This window comes from Odocoileus virginianus, unplaced genomic scaffold (assembly GCF_023699985.2).
Source record: "Odocoileus virginianus isolate 20LAN1187 ecotype Illinois unplaced genomic scaffold, Ovbor_1.2 Unplaced_Contig_5, whole genome shotgun sequence".
In the NCBI taxonomy this organism is placed as follows: Eukaryota; Metazoa; Chordata; class Mammalia; order Artiodactyla; family Cervidae; genus Odocoileus; species Odocoileus virginianus.
This window is the reverse complement of record NW_027224322.1, coordinates 1,987,230-2,013,547: the sequence shown is the minus strand read 5'-3', so window position 1 is coordinate 2,013,547 and position 26,318 is coordinate 1,987,230. Positions and strand designations below refer to the sequence as shown.

Sequence of the window (26,318 nt, the reverse complement as noted above, 5' to 3'; positions counted from 1 at the left end):
CAGTAAACTCAAGTTGTAATCAGCCAGTAGATATGAAATGGGAATGAACTGTACTTTGCAGGTTGCTGCAAAGTTGTAGAATGGGTTGAACAAACCACTTTTAGCATTATGCAGCTATCTTCATTATAGTCTGATATACAGGTTAACACAGACATAAAGATAATCTGTGGGGTCTTAAAATAATTTTATTCCAGATTTTGGAGAATATCTATTCCATGCAATATTGGATCAGCTTTCACAACTTATTCCAAAGTCATAATTAATGTTTTTCTACTAAGAACTACTGATTTCTTTTGTACCATTAAGTATCAAATAATGATGATAAATCTCCACTTGTATAGGAAAACAAAGATTGTGTTTTTCCATTTCCTTTAGAAATGTAAATTGAAATAGTAGACAACCCATGTCTTGTGAAAAGACATGTGAAAGTGAAAATTGCTCAGTTGTGTCAGACTCTTTGTGACTTCATGGACTATACAGTCCATGGAATTCTCCAGGCCAGAATGCTGGAATGGGTAACCTTTCCCTTCTCCAGGGAATCTTTCCAACCCAGGGATCAAACCCAGGTCTCCTGCATTGCAGGTGGATTAATGACTAAAAATAAACTGAGAAAATACAACAAGGGATAGAGGAAGAGGGAGCCAGGAGTGGGGAAAGTGGGAGAAAAGAAGGAGGGTAAGTGGAGGGAAAGAGAGGTGGTTGGGGAGGGGATGGAGAAGGAATGAAAGAAAGAAGGAAAAGCAGAGAAAGGAGGAAGAGGTCAGGAGGAAACAGAACACAGAAAGAGAGGAAGAAGGGGGCATGGGAAACAACACTCTTACAGCTTGAGAAGAAAAGGAGTGTCCCTAATGGCTGAAAACTGGGGAACTCCTCAAAGAAACACATGTTACATCAAGTGAATATGGTAAACTAGCAGAGATAGAAATAATTTTACAGAAAGTCTAGAAATGAGAAGGAACAGGAACAAATAAGCAAAGACCTTGGAGTGTGTTTCAGTTGGCTATTGTGAGCAGCAATATGCTCACTGGGCTCTTAGCCCCTCCTGTCTCCTGAGCAAAGAAGCAAGAAGAATGGGAACTGTGATCAGAGAGAGACCCAGGGCACATCCCCCTGCCCCTACAGGATACAGACCACCCTTCTTCCAGAGGACAGCTTCCTGGGAGTGACCATGGGATGACTCTACCAAAGGGAGACTAGTTAAGGAGGCCACTGGGCTCTGAATCCAGGCCGTGTGTTGGGTCCTGAGGATGGACCTCTGAATGGGCAGGTTAAACCTGAGGGTCCAGGCTCCCAGGGAGTCTGGGACAGAGAGCGGGGAGCTGTGCTCGCCACCAAGAAAGTGCCCCCTCCCTCCCCACCCCTGCTCTCTGCAGCAGCACCAGGCCCTCCACCCTTATTCCGAGATGTTTGTGCTGACAAGGCCCCATTTCTTAAGGTCACAAGTAGTCAGGACACTGTCACCTGTCAGGTTGGATGGTGAACTTTGGGTGTCAGGCACCCACGCTGACTCCCTGGGGCTCCCAGCTGCTGTCTGAGGGGAGAACCCAGGACAGGGAGCACTGGGAGCCTCTGAAGCAGGAGCAGGTGCTCCCTGCTGCCTTGCTGGGTGGCGGCATCAGTGAACAGGGGGCCGCGGGGAGGAACAACCCTGCTCAGGATTGAGGGGAAGCGTGGTCTTCCTAACTCCCCTAATCGGCTGTGGGGATGCCCAGGCTGTCACCAAGGCTGAGTGTCCTAAGGCCCCCCTGCTAGGTGGTCCAGGGGAGGTAGCTGAACACTTACTTACATTAGGTTCAGCAATAACTTGAAGGGAGAGGCCTCAAAATCTGTCTAGTCCATGTATTTTCACTGGAGGATGTTGAACTTGGGACATACAGACTGTTCAAAGATTCTCTGTTCATGATGACACCCACCGTGTTACCCAGAGATCCAGATTATGGCCTTGCTCCATCTTTGCACTTACTTTTCTGCTGGCAAAAGAGATTTGTCCATTATCACATCTCATACTTGCAATGTATGCTCCATGATGTGCTCCTACGAAGGGTTGAATGAAAGTTTGGATGAAAAAAATGAATCAGATGAATGAGGAATGAATTCCTCACACCAAAGCCTGTACTTCTCCCAGAGCCCTCTTGTCCCGTCTTGGAACAACCAGCCTCTCCAGTCACCCTCCTTCACGTGGCTGTGTGTTTCTGCCCCAGTCTCCACAGGGCATCCTGCACGTCCTTGTTTCTCAGACTGTAGATGAGGGGGTTGAGCATCGGGATGACCAGGGTGTAGAAGACAGAGACCACCTTGCCCTGCTCCATGGACTCCACAGCTCCCGGCTGGGCATACATGACAAAAAGGGTCCCGTAAAAGAGGGACACGGCTGTCATGTGGGAGCCGCAGGTGGAGAAGAGCTTGTGTCTCCCTCCTCCTGAGCGCATCCTCAGGATGGTCCCTGTGATGTAGCCGTAGGAGATGAGGACCACGAGTGTGGTGCCCACGATGATGAGGCCACAGATGGCAAACATGACCAGCTCATTGATGGTAGTGTCAGCACAGGCGAGTTTGAGCAATGGAGGGACATCACAGAGGAAGTGGTCGATGTGGTTGGAGCTGCAGAATGGGAGGCTGAATGTGAAGCTGGTCTGCAGGATGGAGTTGAGGCAGCCCCCGCAGTAGGAGCCCAGCACCAGGCGGGCACAGACCGAGGGGCGCATGGAGATGGGATAGTGTAGGGGGCTGCAGATGGCCACGAAGCGGTCATAGGCCATCACTGCCAGGAGGAATCCCTCAGTGGTGATGAGCAGGGAGAAGAAGAAGAACTGGGTGGCACAACCTGCAAAGGTGATGACCTTGGAGGAGGACAGGAAGTTGGCCAGGGCCTTGGGGTAGATGACAGATGAGTAGCACAGGTCCAGGAAGGAGAGGTTCTTGAGGAAGAAGTACATTGGGGAGTGCAGACGGGCATCCAGGGTGATGAGCACGACCATGGTGAGGTTCCCCAGGACGTCCACCACATACAGGGCCAGGAACAGGGCAAAGAGCAGGGCCTGGGTCTGCAGACCTCCCTCAAATCCATCCAGCACGAACTCCTGCAGAGGCATCTCTGAGAGGTTTCCATTTCTGTGGGGTGGCATGGCCCTGACCATGACACATGGCAGAGAGCAGAGAGCAGGCGGGATACAGGGAGAGGGAGCAGATCAATGTCACATGATCGTCCTCCCTTGGAGATCAAGGACTTTGCAGCATCTCACTGCCCACCGACCAAGAGACCACCAGCTGCCCAGTTCTGCTCCCAGATGAGCACAGACTGGCCTGAAAAGGGAACATTTCCTCTGATTCATTAATGCTTAGATATGCAAGTTCACTCTCTCTCTGCATGACTCTGACCTGCTGTTATGGGGTGTGTAGTGGCTGCCAGGAGCTTTGCAGACTGAAAACCTAAAGTGTGAGGAGTGTTGCCATCTCCTCTGTCTCTTCTCAGTAAATGCTTTCCATCCCCATAGAGATGTTCCTGAGCTGTGTAATTTCCACTCCTCACTCAAGTATCTAATCCTGCACTTTCCTGTCTTATTAATTCATTCACTAATCTTATAAATATTTATTGAACACCTCATGTCAGCCTGCTGGCGTGTTGTTGATGACTGTATCTCCAGGCCAGAGCAAGAACTAGCACCGACCAGGAAAATTTCTATCAGTCTGTCCTGCAGACCCTGAGCCCCGTGTAACACCAATGTGTGAACCTGGACCACAGCTTCATTCTGTCTGCTGAGCACTGTGCATCCTTGAGGATCTCAGGAGGCCTCAAACCAATGTCCTGATGTTGAAAAATATGAGGAGGGGACACCAGACTACTGGGGTGCTATGTCTATCTTTCCTGCATACCCTGAGATCTATCTTGGCATCTTTGTCTCTAGGATAGGACCACGATGGCAAACATCAACAGAGCTGTTTGCATCCTTGAGAATGTAAGGGTTTTTTCTTGCAATGTACAGGTAATGGACCATTAATTGGGAGGGGACAGCCAGGCTTTGTGGCCTTAGAAGGAGCAGAACAGGGGCTGTGGCAATTCGGGATGTGGGGATGTCCTCCTGTCCTTACTTCTACGCCCCTGGCTCCCTCTGCTTGAAGCAATGGGAGCCTCCAACATGGTCACACCTGCTCAGCGTCTGGGTCCTCCTGCTGGGTGCTGCTCCCTGTCCCTGTCACGGCCCAGACCTCCCTTGTCTGCCCTGGGCAGGGCTGACCACCACACTCCCGTGGGACATGGGGACCCACTGTGTGATGGCCAGAGGAATGGTTGGGAGATGCAACCTAAGGAGGGAGGAGTGGGAAGGAAGGCGGGCACAGCACCACAGTGCCTCTCGGGCAGGTGAGGAGGATTAGGGAGAGGATGTAAGGTTATGTCAGAACAAACTCCACAGTTCCTAGAGGGAGGGTCTGCAGCGTGCCAGAGCTGGCTGCCTTTGCAGGGAGTGAGCTCTGTGCACTGGGGGTGTGCAGTAAGAGGCTGGGTGGTTGGTGGTGCCTGTGGAGGAGTGATGATTCCCATGTTCCCTCAGCTTGACTTCTCTCGGAAGATGGTCTATGAGAGCCCATACATTGCAACAAAAAGTGTGCAGGTACAAGGGTTCGTGGTCCGGCTGTCCTCTCCTGGGGGACTTAAGTCCAGTCCTCTCATGACAGCAGAGGGGGGCAGTCTATCTGAGACGCGCAGGCAGGGTCCACTCAAACTTGAAGTTGGACACGGGCACTGATGGTGGGCAGGTGCTGCCCTACATGTGTTGGCCACAAGTCCTACGCACCAAGCCCTGTCCTGCACACACACACACACACACACACACACCCAGTCTGTCCACCCAGGTCCTCACCTCATAGCAATCTCAAAGTGACCAGAGTGACCACTTTCACCCACTATCCTCAGGTTTGGTGACCTTGCTCTTATATCCCTGGGGGTTCCCGGCTTTATTTATTTGGCTGTTTCCTGAGACAATTCATCCACCTCAGGGGCCTCGAGTCATCACCACGGTGACCCCTAGCATGCCTGGGGAGCACATCAAGAGTACTTGGCATTTTCACCTGGGAAACTAAGCCCCAAAACTGGTTTTGAAAAACTGAACAAACACGTTCTTCTGGCTTATTGAAATGACCAAGGGGGGGCTACTGCAGCAGCTTCGCTAAACCTGCCTCTGAGTTGAGTCTGACAAACACCTTCCAGGGTGAAGCAGAGACACCCAGCGCTCCTTTTGAGGATCTACTGAATATTTGTAGTGACTGTGTCCTGAATCCTTTCCTTGCAAACTCTCATCACTCAAGCATGATCTGAGCTCCTGTCAGCACCAGCATTGCCTGATGCTTGTCAGGTTCAGGATCTCAGGCCATTGACTTAAAATCCACCTTTGTACAAGGTATTTATTTCTACTCTGATAAAGTTCAGACCTGCTGCCCTAACTGACCCTGCCCAGAGCAGTGGGGAGTAGGGGACCTTGTTGTCCAGGATCCAGGCTCCCAGGACTCACCTGTCAGTGATGCTGACCACGCCCTGCTGAGTGATGACCGCAGTGCTCCTGTGATGTCAGGAGGGGCATGGCTCACCCAGGACCCTGTGCTCCCAGGGAGGACAGGACTCCTGACCCAGGTCTGTGCTGGTGATAATGACGTGGCACTGAGCACCCCCTCCCTCGTCCACCTCTGGCCTCCTGTGCAGGGACGTGAATGAGGAGGGGACAGCGGAGGGCAGCAGGCTCTGGCTGCAGGAACTCCTGGGTCTTGATGGAAGCACAGCAGGAGATGGACTCAGTCACCTGACTCTCCACATTATCCGTCATGTGGGCAACATGTAGGTTCCTGCACCCGAGGGTCACTCTGCTGGGAAGATGCTCTCTGTTTGCAGGTCTGGGACTTGAGGCCCCGAATGGCCAATTAGGCGAGACCTGGGCTTCTGAGTGCCCTGGGACCTATAACCCCCTGGGTCCCAGGAGCTGCAGTCCTGTGGCCATTCATCCTTTGATGCGTCTCAGTCCAGTACAGGGGAGGCACACAGCCTGAAGTCCATTAGGGATCCGTGCGTGTGGGTGGGGCACACAGTAGAGAAATGCAGACGACTTATACAGACCCTGACTGTCCTCGGAAAGATCTCCCTGGGCGGCAGGTGGGCCCTCCCGGCCCACAGCCCTTTCTCTCCTCTGCTCCATCCTCATCTGTTGCTGCGAGGAAAAGTGACAGGTGGGGAGTCTGTGCCCAGGGCAACAGCACAGCCCTTTCTGTGACACCTATTACCATTATGACCCTTTTCTATGCTAAAACTGTCCTGTTATTGGCTATTTGGATTCTCTTCAATGCAGCCCCACACTCACTGAATATAGCTTAAATATAATACATCCATTAAAACAAAATATTATAATCCCAGTTGGAAAGCCAAAACCAAAGTATAAAGATGATATATGTTTGATGTTTAATACAGAAAATTTGAAATGGAAATGCTGGAGAAAATTGTATCATATACATTCTAAGATAAACAAGGCTCATGTGCCTTAATAATTGTTTGACAAACTAGACTTCTGGGAAAAAGCTTATTTGTAAAGGGACATGTCATAATGAAAATGTTTTATCCACCTGGATGATAGGAAAATATAAATTTGTGTACAACAAATAGAGACTTAACTATATGAAGTAAAAACTGACAGAATTAAAAATAAGTAGAATGGCAACCCACTCCAGTATTCTTGCCCACTCCTGTATTCCATGGCAGAGGAGCCTGCTTTGCACATTCCATGGGGTTGCAAAGAGTCACACATGACTGAGTGATTAGCACACACACATATCCAAATTATAGGTAATATTTTACCATATCTCTCTCAATAATAATGCAAGAGAAAAACTGTAGTCATGTTACAGTTGATTCTACATATCAACCAAATTGATTCTACTTGACATAGACAGAACAATACATTCAGAAACTGCAGAGCAAATTACCTTGAGCACACAGTACAGAATTCTAGTAGACCCCATGGTGTCCCCCTCACCCCCAATAAATGTCTGCCCGAAAATGCCAACTGTGACCTTACTTGGAAATAAGACCTTTCCAAATGAATCAGTTAGCATGAGGTCACAACGGGTTGATCAGGTGGGCCCTAAATCCACTGACAGGTGTTCTTCTGAGAAGAGGAGATGGAACAGAGGAACAAGACACAAGGAAGAAGGACAAGTGAAAGCTGCGCAGATGTTGGAGTGCCAAGGATACCAGAGGCTCCAGAAGCCAGGAAAAGTCACGGAAGAATGTCTGTCTCAAGCTTCCAAGGGCAGCAGGCCCTGGAGACAATTTGATTTTGGACATCTATCCTCTAGACCTGCAAGAGAGTAAATTCCTGTTGTGAAAGTCACTGACCGTGTGTTAGTTCTGGCAGCCCTGGTCGCTGACACAGGAGAGCAATGAGGCAGTGTGCTTTCACCGGGCAAGGTCAGCAATACACCTTCACTCTCCTATCTCAGGGCTATGTCACCTCTCCAGCTCTATGTCAGAACGTACTCTGCAGAGATCTTGACCCCCTTTTCCAATTCTTCCATATTCTAGTTCACTTATTTCAATTGTTTTAAACATGATCACACATCACACTTTACTTGTAGAATCTTCTTTAGAGAGATGTTTAGATTACTTCCTTTCTATTTTATTTTTTCAGTAATGTGTATTATGCAATGGACATTTTTGTCCTCCCTAAAGTCTGTATCTTGAAGTGTGTTCCTGAGCAGAAAGGTACATTTTTTTTTCTCAACCTCATTAAATTTTACATTAATTTTATATACTGGAGGCTCCTTTCCTTTCATCTTTCTTCACTTGTGTCATCCAACTACTGTAATCAGCTCTAAAGCTAAAAGCCTTCCCTTTAAGCTGTTCTGCTTCCAAGGGACTAAAGGAGTCTATGAGGTATTCCGGTGACTACAGTATTGGCTAAAGATCAGCAGAGAGATGTTATCCATGCCAACCCTTCTTTTCTGTTCTAATTTCTTCACCAAGCCTCTGTTGATCTGGATTGTCTACATTCATAGCTGCGAAAAGAACAGGAGTGTGAATTGTTTTTGCTGTAAATCATTCTGTCCTTTCACTTTTCTTGGTGAGCAACTGTATCATGTAAAGTTGTTTTTTATTTATGCACTTATCTAGGAAATTCTCGAAATGACTGTACTAGTGAAGCTCTATTTAGAATCAATAGCATTGACTTATAGAGTTTTGATAATGCTTAACTTTGGGGGACAAAACTTGGGAGTGAACAAAAATGACAGTGGCATTTAGGTTTTTAATATGAATGGTAGGGGATTCCATGAGTGGGTATGCTGTGATGATTTTTTTCTGTAAATATATAATAAGAATACAAATACTATTTCTCTTATTCATACCAGAAAGGTAAATACTGTGGTGGGGCTCTGTGGCATCAACTTTAGTGACAAAGTCACCATGCACTTGGGGTGATGGAGCAGGAGCCCAAGAGACCTTCAGCCCCAAATGGAACCAAGAGCTTGCCTCTGACACCTGACCTCTCTCCCCTGTGAGAGGCACTATTTGTCAGATCTGAGTCACTCAAGCCAAGATTGTTCCTACTGATATCAAACTCACAAGGGGAACGCTTGTCCATGTATTATTATCGTTGTCATGTTGTCATTTAAAACTGGGTCACGGAGTCTTCTCTCATGATCCACTGATTAAGACTTCGCCTTGCAATGCAGGGGAGTATGAATTTGATCTCTGGTCCAGGAACTATGATTCCACATGTCTAATGGCCAAAAAAACAAACAAAAATAAATAAAACAGAAACAATATAGTAATAAATTCAGTAAAGGGTTTACAAAAAACTGGATTATGAGTACTGACCATATTGGTTGGGGTGAAGTATGAAAGAAAAATGTTAAGGATTTAATCTCTCTTTGAAATAATCACCCATAAGGACACAATGAATATTTATCCATCAATAATCTTTTATATCAGCCATTGCCTAAGGTATTTTATTTATGCACATTATCTCTGGTGAGCCTGGCCATATGAATATGTATTTTAATTGCAGTATAGTCGATTGTAAGACTAGGTTAGTTCCTGGTGCACTGCATGGTTATTTGACAGTTATATTCCCTCGTGGCTCAGATGGTAAAGAATCTGCCTGCAATGCAGGAGACCTGGGTTCAATCCCTGGGTTGGAGGAGGGCATGGCTACCCACTCCAGTATCCTTGCCTGGAGAATCCCCATGGACAGAGGAGGCTGGCTGGCTACAGTCCATGGGGTCGCAGAGTCGGATGTGACTGAGTGACTAAGCACACAGCACATACATTAAGAAATGATCATTTCAATAAATCTAATAATCATCTGTTCCCATGTAAGGTTTTATATTAATAATACAATGACTAAGAATACATATTCTTTATGCTGTAAATTATATCCCAGATTTATTTATTTATTACTTTATATCCAGACTTTATGCCTGGATACTCCCTTTATCTATTTAGCCCCTCAATGCCTTTCCTTCTGGCAACCACCATGTGTTCTATGTATGTATGAATCTGATTCCAATTTATTATGTTTTTTTTAATTTCTTTAAAAAGTCACATATATGTGAGGTCATATGGTATTCCTTTTCCCTAAATAATTTCTTTTGCAAAGGATAAAACTGTCTAAATCCATCCATTTGTCACAAACAACAGGAAAGGATTTTATAATTTTATCATTGATTAATACTCCAGTGTGTGTGTGTCTATTCAATTATATGTCACGTATTTGTTCATTCTTCTTTTGAAGGACACTTAGATTGCTTCCTTATGTTGACTATTGTATAGAATGATGCAGAAAAAAATTGGTGTGCATATATCATTTCAAAAAAGTGTTTTGTTTTCTTCAGGGAACTATGCAGAAGTGGAATTGCTAGATCTCATAGACGTTCTATTTTCAGTTTTGGTAAGTGGAGGAGAGAACTGTACTGCTTTCCACAGTGGCCACAGCAAATTTCAACTCCAACAACGGTGCCTGATGGTTCCTTGTCTCCACATTCTTACCAATACTCACTATCTTACACTTTTTTATGATAATCATTCAAATAGGTGTGGAGTGATACCTCAATTTGCTGTTGATTTGCTTTTCCCTGAGGATGAGTGATGCTGGGAGTCTTCAAGTGCATGTTAGCCATTGTATGTCTCCTTTGATAAAGATTTATTTAGGTACTTGGCCAATTTTTAATTGGCTGGTTTGCTTTTTTGTTTTGGAATTTTTATTTTATTGAAGTATGGTTGATTTACAACGTTTGCTAGTTTCAAGCGTACAATAAAGTAATTCAGTTATTTTGTTGCTGTTGTTCAGTCACTATGTCGTGTCTGAATTTCCACCCGATGAACTGTACCATGCTGGGTTCCTCTGTTCTCCTATATCTCAAGAAGTTTGCTCAAATTCATGTCCACTGAGTTGGTGATGCTATTTAACCATCTCATCTCTGCTGCCCCCTTCTCCTTTTGCCTTCAATCTTCCCAGCATCAGGGTCTTTTCCAGTGAGTTGGCTTTTCACATCAGGTGGCCAAAGTATTGAAGCTTTAGCTTCAGCATCAGTCCTTTCAATGAATATTCAGGGTTGATTTCCTCTGGGATTCACTGGTTTGATTTTCTTGACAGTTCAAGGGACTTTCAAGAGTCTTCTCCAGCACCACAATTTGAAAGCATCAATTCTTCAGCACTCAACCTTCTTTATGATCCAACTCTCACATCCATACATGACTACTGGAAAAGCCACACCTTGGACTATATGAACCATCATTGGCAAGGTGATGTCTCTGTTTTTTAACATGCTGTCTAGGTTTGTCATAGTTTTCCTTCCAAGGAGTAAGTGTCTTTTAATTTCATGGCTGCAGTCACTGTCCACAGTGACTTTGGAGCCCAAGAAAATAAAATCTGTTGCTGCTTCCACTTTTCCCTTTTCTGTTTGCCATGAAGTGATGGGGCCAGATGCCACATTCTTGGCTTTTGAATGTTGAGCTTTAAGCCAGCTTTTTCACTCTCCTCTTTCACCCTCATCAAGATGTTCTCTTCTTCCTCTTCACATTCTGCCATTAGGGTGGTATCATCTGCATATCTGAGGTTGTTGATCCCAGAAATCTTGATTCTAGCTTGTTCTTCAACCAGCCTGGCATTTTGCATGATGTACTCCACATATAAGTTAAATAAGCAGTGTGACAATATACAGCCTTGTACTCCTTCCCCAACTTGGAAACAGTCAGTTGTCTCATGTTCAGTTCTAACTGGTCCTTCTTAACTCACATGCAAGTTTCTCAGGGGGCAGGTAAGTTAATGTGGTAACTGTCCTATCTCTTTAAGAATTTTCCACAGTTTGTTGAGCTCACAGTCAAAGGCATTAGCTTAGTCAATGTAGTAGAAGTAGAGGTTTTTCTGGAATTGCCTTGCTTTTTCCAAGATCCAACAAATGTTGCCAGTTAGATTACTAGTTCTTCTGCCTTTTCAAAATCCAGCTTGTATATCTGGAAGTTCTCAGTTCATATATTGCTGAAGCCTAGTTTGAAGGAATTTGAACATAACCTTGCTAGCATGTGAAATGACTAGTTTTAGGATCATTAAAACATTCTTTGTTATTGCTTCTTGGGGATTGTAATGAGAACTGACCTTTTCCAGTCCTGTGGCCACTGCTGAGTTTTTCAGATTTGCTGACATATTGAGTGCAGCACTTTAACTGCATCATCTTTTAGAATTTAAAATAGCTCAGCTGGAATTCTATCACCTCCACTAGCACTGTTTGTATAAATGCTTCCTAAGACTCGCTTGACTTCACACTCCTAGATGTTCGGGTTTAGGTGAGTGACCACACCATCATGGTTATCTGGGCCATTAAGAAGTTTTTGTAGACTTCTTCTGCATACTCTTGCCACTGCTTCTTAATCTCCTCTGCTTCTGTTAGGTCCTTACCATTTCTGTCCTTTTATCATGCCCATCCTTGCATGAAATGTTCCCTTGATATCTCCAATTTTCTTGAAGAGATCTCTAGTCTTTCCCATTCTACTGTTTTCCTCTATTTCTTTGCATTGTTCATTTAAGAAGGCCTTCTTATCTCTCCTTGCTATTCTCGAGACTCTACATTCAAGCGAGGTGTATCTTTCCCTTTCTCCCTTTCCTTTTGCTTCTCTTCTTTGCTCAACTATTTGCAAACTCTCGTTCTTCTTCACATTCTTTTCTGATTTACTACCATGGGCCATTGAGCAGACTTCCCTGTGCTGTCCAGTCGGTCCTTCTCGGTCACCTCCCTTACACACAGTGGTCTGTGTGCGTCAGTCCCAAACTCCTGATTGATCTTCTCTCTGCCTTGCACATTTCCTGTTTGGTAGTTGTAAGTTTGTTTTGATATCTGTGAGCATATTTCTGTTTTGCAAATATGTTCGATGGAGTATTGCTCAGCCAGGAAAAAAATGAATAATGCTATTTGCAGCAACATGGATGGGCCTAGAGATGATCACACCATGCAAAGAAAGTCGGACAGAGAAACGAACATTGTATCACTCATATGTGAAATTCCCTTGCTTTTTCTATGATCCAGTGGATGTTGGCAATTTGATCTCTGGTTCCTCTGCCTTTTCTAAATCCAGCTTGTATATCTGGAAGTTCTTGGTTCACATACTATTGAAGCCTAGCTTGAAGGATTTTGAGCATAATCTTGCTGACATGTGAAATGAATGCAACTGTATGGCAATTTGAACGATGCTTGGCATTCCTTTTCTTTGGGAATAGAATGAAAACTGACCTTTTTCAGTCCTGTGGCCACTGATGAGTTTTCCAAATTTGCTGGCATAGTGAGAGAAGCATTTTGACAGCATCATCTTTTAGGATTTGCAATAGCTCAGCTGGAATTGCATCACTTCCACTAGTTTTGTTTGTAGTAATGTTTCCTAAGGCCCAATTAGCTTCACACTTCTGGTTCTAGGTGAGTGACCACACCATCGTGGTTATCTGGGTCATTAAGATCCTTTTTGTATAGTTCTTCTGTGTATTCTTGCCACCTCTTCTTAATCTCCTTTACTTCTGTTAGTTCCTTACTGTTTTTGCCATTTATTGTGCCTATTTTTTCTTGAAATATTCTCTTGGTATCTCCAACTTTCTTAAAGAGACCTGTAGCGATTCCCATTCTATTTTTTCCCTCTGTTTCTTTGCATTGTTCATTAAGAAAGCTTCTTATCTTTCCTTGCTATTCTCTGGACCTCTGCATTCAGCTGGGTATATCTTTCCCTTTCTCCTTTGCCTTTTGCTTCTCTTCTTTTCTCAGCTATTTGTAAGGCTTCCTCAGACAACCATTTTGCCTTCTTGCATTCTTTTTCTTGGGGATGGTTTTGGTCACCACCTCCTGTACAATGTTACAAACCTCTGTCCATAGTTCTTCAGGCACTCTGTGTACCATATCTACTCCCTTGAATCTATTCCAAAAAAAAAAAAAAGAAGGGAAATCCTAAAAAAGTCTACTTCTGATTCACTGACTATGCTAAAGCCTTTGACTGTGTTGATCACAGCAAACTGTGGGAAATTCTTAAAGTGATGGGAATACCAGACCACTTCACTTGGCTCCTGGGAAATCTGTATGCAAGTGAAGAAGCAACAGTTCAAACCAGATATGGAACAACAAACTGGTTCAAAATTGGGAAAGGAGTATGTCAAAGCTGTATATTGTCATCCTGCTTATTTAACTGATATGCAGAGTGATATCTTATGGTGGCTGGTGTCAAGTTCATGGTATTCAAATAAAATTTCACTCTGGGACCAAAGACAGGGACTCAGTCATTGAGAGCTTTGTGCAGCAGAGAATTTACTAAAGTGAAAGAATAGGAAAGCTTTTGATATAGACATCAGAAGCGGGAAGAAAGAGTATGCTCCCCTCACTAGTTTTAGCAGGGCAGTATATACTTTTCAGTTGGCTGCTAAGAAGATAAAAAGAATACTTCAAGACTGTACAAGGTGGTAAAAGTTTTACCAGAATCCTTCTCCCACAGAGTACATCCCAAGATAACATCAATCCGAGATTAGTCAAGGAGAGTGGGTTCTGGGCAGAATGTCTCTGTGTGAGATATATTGTTGCTATGTAAGCAATGGATATGAGAAAACAGGTTCCCAGGCAAGATTTGTTACGATTATAACAATTAACATACAAAGAAAACCATACCCATGATTAAGGTACATTACTGCTGCACGTTCATTAGCTCCACATCTAAAGAAAAGCCAGTCCTCTGGGGCAAGATACGTTGTTGCACAAGCCTTAACGAAAGCAATAGCAGATACACTGCTGCCCGTGCAGCCTACGTGATCAGCGCAGAAGAATGTGAACAAAGACGTTCACCTCCACCTTGAAGGGGCCTTGGCCTTCCGATCAAACTGCCTAAGTCTTAACTCCCTCAAGAGTACATCAAGCGATATGCCATGCTGGATGACTCACAAGCTGGAATCAAGACTGCTGGGAGAAATGTCAACAACCTCAGATATGCAGATGATACCACCCTAATGGCAGAAAGTGAAGAGGAACTAAAGAGCCTCTTGATGAAGGTGAAAGGAGATTGTAAAAGCTGGCTTAAAGGTCAACATTAAGAAAACTAAGATCTTGGCATCAGGATCTCATCACTTCATGGCAATTAGTTGGGGCAACAATGGAAACAGTGACAGACTTTATTTTGTTGGACTCAAAAATCACTGTGGATGGTGACTGCAGCCATGAAATTCAGAGCAAAGCTATGACAAACCAAGACAGCATATTCAAAAGCAGAGATATAACTTTGCCAACAAAGGTCCCTCTCGTTGAATCTATGATTTTTCCATTAGTCATGTAAGGATGTGAGAGTTGGACATAAAGAAGACTGAGTGCCAAAGAATTGATGCTTTCGAACTGTGGTGTTGGAGAAGACTCTTGAGAGTTCCTTGGACAGCAAGGAGATCAAACTAGTCAATCCTAAAGGAAATCAACCCTGAATATTCATTGAAAGGACTGATGCTATTAAGCTCCAATACTTTTGCTACCTGATATGAAGAGCTGACTGATTGGAAAAGACCCTGATGCTGGGAAATACTGAGGGCAGGAGGAGACTGGGGCAACCAAGGATGAATTGTTGGATGGCATTTGTCGACTCAATAGACGTGAGTGTGAACAAACTCTGGGAGATTGTGAAGGATAGAGAAGCCTGGAGTGCTGCAGTCCATGAGGTTGCAAAGAGTGAGACTCAACTGAGCAACTGAATGACAGAAACAACAATTAAAAACTCAATGAAACTCAATGAAAAATCTTTAAGCTATGAAAATAGATTTCTCTAAATATAAATGCATATTTCTCTAAACATGTTATACACATCATTGACAACTAACATGAAAGTATGCTCAACAACACTAATCATTAGTGAAATGAAAATAAAAAACAATGTGATAATACTTTGGAACTATTAGGATGGATATACAAAAGAAACAAACAGTATGTTTGTATATTGTATGTATGTAAGTATATATGTTGACTAGGAGAAATTGGAACATTCTTGCACTGTTGGTGGGAATGTAAAAAGTACTATGGAAAATTCTTTGCAGGTTCCTCCAAAATTAAAAAAAAAATTACTATATGATCCAATAATCACATATTTGAGTGATTATTGTGATTATATCCTGCCTCAATATGATAGCAGTAACTATAAGAGATATTTACACACCTACATACATAGCAGCATTCTTCATCATAGGCAGAAGGTGGAAGAAACACAAGTGTTCATTGGCGAATAAAATGGTAAACAAAATGTTGTGGTGTATATTTGAGGGAATATTATTTAGCTTTTTAAAAGATTAAAATACTGATATTCACTGCAACATGGATGAAACTTGAAGACATTTTGTTAAGTGAGACACACAAAAAAGACAAATATAGTATGCTTTACTTATGTAAGGTATCTAAAGTAGTCACATTCATAGAGACAAAAATAAAGTGTTGGCTGCCAGTGGTTGAGGCAGGGGAAATAGGGAGTTACTGCTGAGGGGTATGCAGTTCAATTTTGTAAGATGAAGAAAGTTCTGGAGATTTGTTACACAAGAAGGTGAATATGCTGAACACTGCTGAACTGTACACTTAAAAGCAGGTACAACGAAAATGTTGTTTTTTTTAAACAAAATTAGAAACTTCTAACCTTCAGAAAAGTTAGCATAGAAACAATTTAAAGTACACTATGGTCTTGAAATCCAAGGTGTTCATTCTACACTAACTCGATAACGTAACTAGAACTATTTAAGTTACATTTTGGAGTTCAATGACTAATTAACACTGAACTCAGGTTATAATCAGCCAGAAGATATGGACTGAGAACCTATTAAGTGTGCGGAAGATTGTAAAGCATGTACAGAATTAACAAACCATATAAACCACTTCTGTACAGAGATCTTTGCTATAATCTGAAATGTAGGAAACATGGATGAAATGATAATCTGTAGTGTTTTAAAAATTATTTTTTCTAGATTACCGGAGGAAATTTATTTCACATAATATCTGACAAGCTTTCCTGATTTATTGCAAAGTCAGAATTAATGCTCTTTTTTTACAAAAAATCATTGATTCCTTACTGTGTATACAATTAGATTTTATATAATAGTGATAATTGTACAGTTATTGAAGAAAAAAAAAAGATTGTTCTTTTCTCCATTTCAAATTTGTATAAAGATGGTATAGGTACAAGAATATCTTTTTGAGCCCCCATAGAATAATATAGGATAAATGAGAGGGAGAGAGAGAAGAAGGAGGAGGAGAGGGCATTGGAGGGGGAGGAGGGGCAGAGGAGGGGGAGGAGGGGACAGAGGAGAGGGAGGAGGGGAAGTGGAGGGAAAGAGAGTGGGGAATGAGGATGATGAGGAGGACAAGGGGAAAGTGGGTGGGAGATAGAGCAATATTATAGCATGAGAGGATGAGAAGCATGATATCATGGACAGATAATTTGGGGAACTCCTCAACAAAAAATATATCGTATCAGATGAATACAGTAATATACTGCAGAGACAGAAATAATTTTGGAGAGCTCAAAGCAAAGACAAGTGGGGCCAAGAATCCAGCAGATACCTTGGAGTGTGCTGGAAATAAGTGATGGTGAGCAGCATTTGATGCTTGGGTGTTGGCCCCTCCCCCATGGTTCTGAACAAGGAAGGAGATGGAGAACTATGATCAGAGGCCACTCCCAAGTTCACTGGTCAAGTTCCATATAGGGACCATGGGGGTGGATGAGGCTACTGAAGGAAGACACCATGAGGAGGCCACTGGGCTCTGAGTCCAGGCTGTGTGTTGGGTCCAGGGAGCACGAGGATGGATCTCTGAACGGCAGGTCAAGATTGAGGGACCAGGCTCCTGGGGAGTGTGGGACAGGGATAGGAAGTTATGCTTCCTGCCAAGAACAAGCACCATCTCTTACCAACCCCCGATTTCCTCTGCAGCTGCCAGGACCATTAGCTGTACTAGCAGATGTCTGCGCTGACAGAGCACCAGTTGTCAGGGTCATAAGTAGTCAGGACAGTGTCAGCTGCCAGGCTGTGTGGTGAAGGGTCAGCTGAGCTTTGAGAATCAGACACCCACGTTGGCTCCCTGGGGTTCCCAGCTGCTGTCTGAGGGGGGAAACCCAGGACAGGGTGCACTGAGAGCCTCTGAAGCAGGGCACGGGTGCTCCCTGCAGCCTTTTTGGTGTGGTAGCATTGTGAACAGGAGGGGAAGGTGGAAGAACAACCACACTGCAGAATTAAGGGGACATGGTCTTCCTAACTCCTCCCAACTGGCAGTAGTAATCTCAGGCTATCACCAAGGAAGATGCAAGACTCAGTCTGCTAAAGCCCCCCTTCTAGGTGGTCCAGGGGAGCATTCTGAGCACACATTTGCATTAGATTCAGGAAAGAAGTGAAGGAAATGGCCAGAGACTTTGTCTAGTTATGTACATTCACTGGTAGAGTTCAACTTGGGACACCTATGCCTCAAAGATTCCCTGTTCATCACTCTACCTACAAAGGTCAAGAACAGAGTCTTGCCCCATTGATGATATTAATTTTCTGATGCCAAAAAAAAAAATGTCTCATTCACTTTGTATCTCACACTTGAAATGCATGGATGATGGTATGTGAAGGGTTGAATGAAATGTTGGATGAAAGAATGAATTGAGAGAATAAGGAAAAAATTCCTCCAACCAAACCTAGTACCTCCCATGAAGCCATCTTGTCCTGACTTCAAAACACATTGTCCTTTCTGGCCACACTCCTTCACGTGGCTGTGTGTTTCTGACCCAGTCTCTGCAGGGCATCCTTCACCTCCTTGTTTCTCAGGCTGTAGATGAGTGGGTTGAGCATTGGGATGACCAGGGTGTAGAAGACAGAGACCACCTTGCCCTGCTCCATGGACTCCACAGCTCCTGGCTGGGCATACATGACAAAAACTGTCCCATAATAGATGGACACGGCTGTCATGTGGGAGCAACAGGTGGAGAAGAGCTTGTGTCTCCCTCCTCCTGAGCGCATCCTCAGGATGGTCCCTGTGATGTAGCCGTAGGAGATGAGGACCACGAGTGTGGTGCCCACAATTATAAGGCCACACAGGCCAAACATGACCAGCTCATTGATGGTAGTGTCAGCACAGGCAAGCTTAAGTAAGGGAAGCACATCACAGAAGAAGTGGTCAATGTGGTTGGAGCTGCAGAATGGAAGGCTGAATGTGAGGATAGTCTGCAGGATGGAGTTGAAGAAGCCCCCACAGTAGGTGCCCAGCACCAGGCGGGCACAGACCGAGGGGCGCATGGAGATGGGGTAGCGCAGGGGGCTGCAGATGGCCACGAAGCGGTCATAGGCCATCACAGCCAGGAGGAATGCCTCAGTGGTGCCCACCATGGAGAAGAAGAAGAACTGGGTGGCACATCCTGCAAAGGTGATGACCTTGGAGGAGGACAGGAAGTTGGCCAGGGCCTTGGGGTAGATGACAGATGAGTAACAGAAGTCCACAAAGGAGAGGTTCTTGAGGAAGAAGTACATTGGGGAGTGCAGACGGGCATCCAGGGTGATGAGCACGATCATGGTGAGGTTCCCCAGGACGGCCACCATGTACAGGGCCAGGAACAGAGCAAAGAGCAGGGCCTGGGTCTGCGGACCTCCCTCAAATCCATCCAGCACGAACTCCTGCAGAGGCATCTCTGAGAGGTTTCCATCTCTGTAGGGTGACATTTCCTTGAACTGGGTGACAGGGGCAGAGAGTCAAGAGCAGGAGAGAGACAATGAGATGGAACAGTTCAATGTCACCCAGTCATCCTCCTATGGATCACACAGACCCTTCCGTGCCTCACTGCCCACGGACCAACACACTATCCACTGCCCATTCCTCCTTTCAGATGTGCTCACATTGACCTGAACTTGCAAACATTTCTGCTGACTTGCACCTTGATAATCATGCACAGAGCCCTCCCTCTCGGGGAAACTCTGAGCTGTTGCCACGGGATTGTTCCAGGGCTCCTGCAGAGCCGAGTGTCTTGTTGTAAGCACGGCTTGCATCTCCTGGTCATTATGAAGGACATGCTTTCCCTCCCCATGGGGACGCTTCTGAGTCGTGCCATTTCCACACTTTGTTCGAGTATCTAATACTGCACGTTCTGCCCCTTATTTTAGCCCTACTTTAATTTCAGAAATTGTTTAGCACTTTTTGCCATCCTGACTCAACCCAGTGATGGTCCTATCTCTAGGCCAGGCCAGAACCAGAGCAGGGACCAGTCCTCACCAGGCTAAAGTGGGTGATTTGTCTGTCACCCTTGTAGACCCTGAGAAATATCTCAGCTTCACTGTCTCTGAGATTTAACTATCATGGCAACCATCAGCAGACCTCTCTGCATCTTTGAGAATCTAAGGGTTCTTTCCTGCTATGCCCTGATGTTGAATAATTGGTGGAGAGAGGACAGCCCAGCTCCATGGGCTGAGAACCTGCCAGATAGGGACTGTGACACATTCAGGATGTGCCATGTCCTCCCCCTGTCCTTACTTCCATGCCTCTAGCACCTTGGTACACCCCGTGGGGTGATTGCTTGGAGCAATGGGAGCCACCAATATGGTCACATCTGCTCAATGTCTGGGTCCTACTGCTGGGTGCTGCTTCCTGTCCTCGTCACAGCCCAGACCTCCCTTGTCTGCCACACACTCTCATGAAACATGGGGACCAGTTGTGTGATGGCCAGAGGAACTAACAGGATATGATGCAACCTAAGAGGAGGAGTGGGAAGGATGGATCATTGGCACAGAGCCACAGTGCCTCCCAGGGTGGGGAGGAGGATTAGTGAGAGGGTGAAAGCTGAGTTTATAGAGTTTCATGTTTTCTAGAGGTCAGATCTGTAGCTGTCTGACTTTGAAAGAGTGAGTTCCCCAGGAGTGGGGGTGTGCAGACAGAGGCTGCAGGTCAGTGATGCCTGTGGAGGAGTGATGACCCCCCACATTCCCTCTGAGACTGAAGTTCTCTTAGAAGGTTCTCTATGAGAGCCAGGACTCTCTCTCAATAGAGAATGCGGATGAAAGAACAGACTGTCCTATTTGCAATATTTAGGCTTTCCTTTCTGGAATATTTGACCCCAACTCTCACATGACAGCAGAGGTGGACAGTCTGACCTTGGATGCCCAAGATCCTCTAGAATATGTGTTTGAAGCTGGTGCCAAGTGTGGTGGCCCCTACCCACCTTGGCCACCGACGCCTGCGCAAATAGCCCTGTACTCTCAATGGCACCAAGGAACCGCCCCCTCCCCCTCTTCAGCTCTGCCTTCCTCGCAGTGAAGTGAGAGTGAGGAGGGGACGGGGTGGACCCCGAGGTGCCAGTGATAGCCTGCCCAGGCCCTCTGGTTCTGGCTACCGGGAGCTCCCATGACTTGGTTCAACCAGGGTGGACCATGCTGAACTCACCTGCCCCTCTCTCTGTCGCCTCAGCCAGCATTCGTGGCATCTGCACGCTAGGATATTCTGCTGGGGAGGGTCTCTCCACCTGGCACAGCTGGGATTCGAGGCCTCACATGGCCAATTAGCTGCTGTCTGAGCTCCGAGTACGCTGGGACTCCCAACTCCCTGGGTCCCTGGAAGAGGTAGTCCTGTGGGTAAACTTCCTTTGATACATCTCAGCCCAAAGCAAGAGGGGTAAGGAAGCATGAAATTCCTCCAGGAGCACTGGGGTCTACCCGATGAGAAGCAAATCAGAGGGACCCGGTGGCCATCCTTGGAAAGACTTCCCTAGGGCTGCAGGTGTGACCTCCTGGCCCATAGCTCTTCCTTCTCCTCTGCTCCATCCTGAAGTGTTGGTGTGATGAAGAGTGATGTGCAGGACTCTGTGTCTGCGGGGGCAGCACAGCTCGCTCTAAGTCATGATATGGCCCTTCCCTCAGGGCAGGTCGGGTAAAAGTATCTGTTAAAACAAAATATTTTAATCCTGGGCAGAAATCCCAAACCAAAGCATAAACGTGATTTATATTTACTATTAAAATATAGGGGCCAACCTTGTTGCACAGTGGCAAAGAATCCGCCTGCCAATGCCGGCGACACAGAAGACGTGGGTTCTATCCCTGGGTTGGGACAATCCCCTGGAGAAAGAAATGGCCACCCACTCCAGTATTCTTGCCTGGAAGATTCCATGAACAGAGGAGCCTGTCAGGCTACAGTCCATCTGTCACAAAGAGTCAGACATTACTGAGTGACTGAACATACACACATTAAAATATAGAAAGTATGCAAGTGAAAAGCTGGAGAAACTTGTATCATGAATATCCTAAGAATACCAAGTCTTTTGTGGCTCAATAATCATCAAAATGCAAAATAGACCTCAGGAGAAAATTTTGCTCATAAAGGGACATTTCATAATTCAAGTGTTCAATCAAACTGGGTAATGTGAAAGATTTAAATATGTATACAGCTAATAAAGATTTAAAGTATGTAATGTAAAAACTGACAGAAATGAAAAGAAATGCAAATCTCCAAAGCATGGTTGATATTATATCATGCTTCTCTCAGTAACTGATAAAACTGCTTGTTTTATCAGTTATACTGTGGTTATATGTTAGAATTGGTTCAAAGTATCAATCACATAGACCTCCCTGGCATCAGTTCAGTTCAGTTACTCAGTCGTGTCCGACTCTTTGCGACCCCATGGATTACAGCATACCAGGCTTCCTTGTACATCACCAACTACCGGAAAATTGCCCAAACTCATAACCATGTGTCGATGATGCCATCCAACAATCTCATCCTCTGTCGATCCCTTCTTCTCCTGCCTTCAATCTTTCCCAGCATCAGGTCTTCTCAAATGAGTCAGTTCTTTGCATCAGGTGGCCAAGGTATTGGAGTTTCAGCTTCAGCATCATTCCTTCCAATGAATACTCGGGACTGATTTCCTTTAGGATTAACTAGTTTGATCTCCTTACGGTCCAAGGGACTCTCAAGAGTCTTTTACAACACCACAGTTCAAAGACATTAATTCTTTGGCACTCAGCTTTCTTTATAGTCCAACTCTCACATCCATACATGACTACTGGAAAAACCATAGCTTTGACTAGACAGAACTTTGTTGGCAAAGTAATGTCTCTGCTTTTTAATATGCTGTCTAGGTTGGTCATAGCTTTTCTTCCAAGGAGCAAGCATCTTTTAATTTCATGGCTGCAGTCACCATCTGCAGTGATTTTGGAGCCCCCCAAAATAAAGTCTCTCATTGTTTCCATTGTTTCCCCATCTATTTGCCATGAAGTGATGGGACCAGATGCCATGATCTTAGTTTTCTGAATGTTGAGTTTTAAGCCAACTTTTTCACTCTCCTCTTTCACTTTCATCAAGAGGCTCTTTAGTTCTTCACTTTCTGCCATTAGGGTGATGTAATCAGCATATCTGAGGTTATTCATATTTCTCCTAGCAGTCTTGATTCCAGCTTGTGCTTCATCAGCCTGGCATTTTTCATGATTTACTCTGCATAGAAGTTAAATAACGAGGAGACAATATACAGCCTTGATGTACTCCTTTCCTGATTTGAAAGCAGTCTGTTTTTCCATGTCTGGTTCTAACTGTTGCTTCTTGATCCTTATCAAGATTTCTCAGGAGGCAGGTAAGGTGTTTTGGTATTCCCATCTCTTGAAGAATTTCCCACAGTTTGTGGGTCTGTCACAGTCAAAGGTTTTGATGTAGTCAATGAAGCAGAAGTAGATGTTTTTCTGGAATTTCGAGCAATACTTTGCTGGCGTGTGAGATGAGTACAATTTTGCAGTAGTTTGAATATTCTTTGGCATTGCCTTTCTTTGGGGTTGGAATGAAAACTGACCTTTTCCAGTCCTGTGGTCACTGCTGAGTTTCCAGAAGTTGCTGGCATATTGAGTGCAGCACTTCAACAACATCATTTTTTAGGATTTGAACTAGCTCAACTGGTATTCCATACTTCCACTAGCTTTGTCCATAGTGATGCTTCCTAAGGCCATCTTGACTTTACATTCCAGGATGTCTGGCTCTAGGTGAGTGATCATACCATAGTGGTTATCTGGTTCATGAAGATCTTTTTTGCATAGTTCTTCTGTGTATTCTTGTCACAGTCAGCTCCCAGTCTTGCTTTTGCTGACTGTATAGAGCTTCTCCATCTTTGGCTGCAAAGAATATAATCAATCTGATTTCAATATTGACCATCTGGTGATGTCCATGTGTAGAGTCATCTCTTGTGTTGTTGGAAGAGGGTGTTTGCTATGACCAGTGTGTTTTCTTGGCAAAACTCTGTTAGCCTTTGCCCTGCTTCATTTTGTACTCCAAGGCCAAACTTGCCTGTTACTCCAGGTATCTCTTGACTTCCTACTTTTGCATTCCAGTCCCCTATGATGAAAAGGACATCTTTTTTTGGGTATTAGGTTCTAGAAGGTCTTGTAGGTCTTCACAGAACCATTTCAACTTCAGCTTCTTTGGCATTAGTGGTTGGGGCATAGACTTGGATTACTGTGATATTGAATGGTTTGCCTTGGAAACGAACAGAGATCATTCTGTCGTTTTTGAGATTGCACCCAAGTATTGCATTTTGGACTCTTTTGTTGACTATGAGGGCTACTCCATTTCTTCTAAGGGATTTTTGCCCACAGTAGTAGATAAAATGGTCATCTGAATTAAATTCACCCATTCCAGTCCATTTTAGTTCACTGATTCCTAAAATGTCAATGTTCACTCTTGCCATCTCCTGTTTGACCATTTCCAATTTGCCTTGATTCATGAACCTAACATCCCAGGTTCCTGTGCAGTATTGCTCTTTAGAGTTTTGGATTTCACTTCCATCACCAGTCACATCCACACCTGGGTGTTGTTTTCACTTCGGCTCTGTCTCTTCATTCTTTCTGGAGTCATTTCTCCACTCTTTTCCAGTAGCATATTGGGCACCTACCAACCTGGGGAGTTCATCTATTAGTGTCCTATCTTTTTACCTTTTCATACTGTTCATGGAGTTCTCAAGGCAAGAATACTGAAGTGTTTTGCCATTCCCTTCTCCAGTGGACCACGTTTTGTCAGAACTCTACCATGACCTGTCTGTCTTGGATCACCCTACGTGGAATGGCTCATAGTTTCCTTGCATTACACAAGGCTGTGGTCCATGTGATCAGTTTGATTAGTTTTCTGTGATCATGGTTTTCCTTCTGTCTGCCCTCTGATGGATAAAGATAAGAGGCTTATGAAAGCTTCTTGATGGGAGAAACTGACTTAGGGGAAAATGGGTCTTGTTCTGATAGGTGGGGCCATGCTCAGTAATTCTTAATCAAATTTCTGTCAATGGGCAGGGCTGTGTTGCCTCCTTGTTGTTTGACCAGAGACCAAACTATGGTGGAGTTAGTGAAGCTAATCACATGTATGGATGTGAGAGTTGGACTATAAGGAAAGCTATAAAGACTATAAAGATTGAAGACAGGAGAAGGGGACGACAGAGGATGAGATGGTTGGATGGCATCACCAACTTGATGGACATGAATTTGAGTAAGCTCTGGGAGTTGGTGATGGACAGGGAAGCCTGGTGTGCTGCAATCCATGGGGTTGAAAGAATCAGACACAACTGAGAAATGAACTGAAGTGAATGAGGATAATGACAACCTTCTTCAAAAGGTCTTGTGCATGCACTGTTGTATTCACTGTAGCCATTTTAATATTGAAGATGAAAGAAAAAAGCAACATTTTGGCATATTATGCTTTATTATTTCAAGAAAGGTTGAAATACAACAGAAACGAACAAAAAAAATTTGTTTCCTGTATGCAGAAGGTGCTGTGACTAGCATTATCAAGACATTGTTGTTTCAAAGTGGTTTGAAAAATTTTATCTAGATTTTCACTGAAAGATAATCCATGTTCAAGTAGACCAATTGAAGTCAAGAGTGATCAAATCAAGACATTCATTGAGAAAAATCAACATTGTACCATATTGGACATAGCCAACATACTCGGAATATCCAAATCCGGCATGGTAAGTCATTTACACAGCTTGGTTATGTTAAGCACTTTCCTGTTTGGGTTCCACGTAAGTTACTTGAAGAAAACCTTCTTGACCATATTTCTGCTTCCAATTTTCTAATTAAATATGACAAATGTTTCATTTTTAAAGCAAATTGTGTGCAGGATGAAAAGTGGATACTGTACAATAATGTGGAACAGAAGAGATCATGGGACAAGTGAAATGAACCACCACCAACCACATAAAAAGCTGGTCTTCATTCAAAGTAAGTGATGTTGCATATATGGTGGGTTTGAAAGGGAGTCCTCTATCATGAGCTCCTCCTGGAAATGCAAGCAGTTAATTCCAACAAGCATGGCTACCAGTGAGACCAACTGAAGCATCACTCAATGAAAAGCATCCTGAATTAGTCAACATGAACTGCAGAATCTTTCATGAGGATAATTCAAGACCACGTGTTTGATAACCGGGCAAAACGGTTTCAGCTTGGCTGGGAAGTTCTGACTCATTCACCATATTCAGCAAACACTGCACCTTCAGATTTTGATTTATTCAGGTCTTTACGAAATTCTCTTAATGGAAACAATTTCAATTTCCTGGAAGACTGTAAAAGGTACTTAAAGCAGTTCTTGGCTCAAAAAATAAAAAGTTTTGGGAAGATGGAATTATGAAGTTGTCTGAAAAATGGCAGAAGATAGTGGAACAAAATGGTGAATACATTGTTCAATAAAATTCTTTGTGAAAATGAAAAAACGTGTCTTTTATTTTTACTTAAAAACCAAAAGAATTTTTGGTCAATTCAATATGTAAAAATATATATACAATATATATAAAACCCTAAAGATAGATAAAAATCTGTTATAAACAG

The 26,318-nt window shown here is 44.2% G+C and overlaps 2 protein-coding genes and 1 long non-coding RNA gene across 3 annotated transcripts; 1 reads left to right on the top strand and 2 right to left on the bottom strand.

Annotated features, from left to right (window-relative positions):
* Positions 1-2,128: 2,128 nt before the first annotated feature.
* On the bottom strand, positions 2,129-3,266 carry LOC110141394 (olfactory receptor 9S13-like). Its single transcript, XM_020900300.2, has one exon. It carries the CDS (start codon positions 3,135-3,137, stop codon positions 2,175-2,177), a length of 963 nt encoding a protein of 320 aa, XP_020755959.2. The 5' UTR covers positions 3,138-3,266; the 3' UTR covers positions 2,129-2,174.
* A 2,247-nt stretch (positions 3,267-5,513) lies between these two features.
* LOC110141393 (uncharacterized) lies at positions 5,514-7,370 on the top strand. The gene is made up of 2 exons (XR_002315039.2): positions 5,514-5,827; positions 7,138-7,370. It is a non-coding gene; the product is annotated as an uncharacterized lncRNA (long non-coding RNA).
* Positions 7,371-18,254: 10,884 nt separating this feature from the next.
* Positions 18,255-19,205, bottom strand: LOC110141392 (olfactory receptor 9S13-like). The gene has a single exon (XM_020900299.2). It carries the CDS (start codon positions 19,203-19,205, stop codon positions 18,255-18,257), a length of 951 nt encoding a protein of 316 aa, XP_020755958.2.
* Between the last annotated feature and the right edge of the window lie 7,113 nt (positions 19,206-26,318).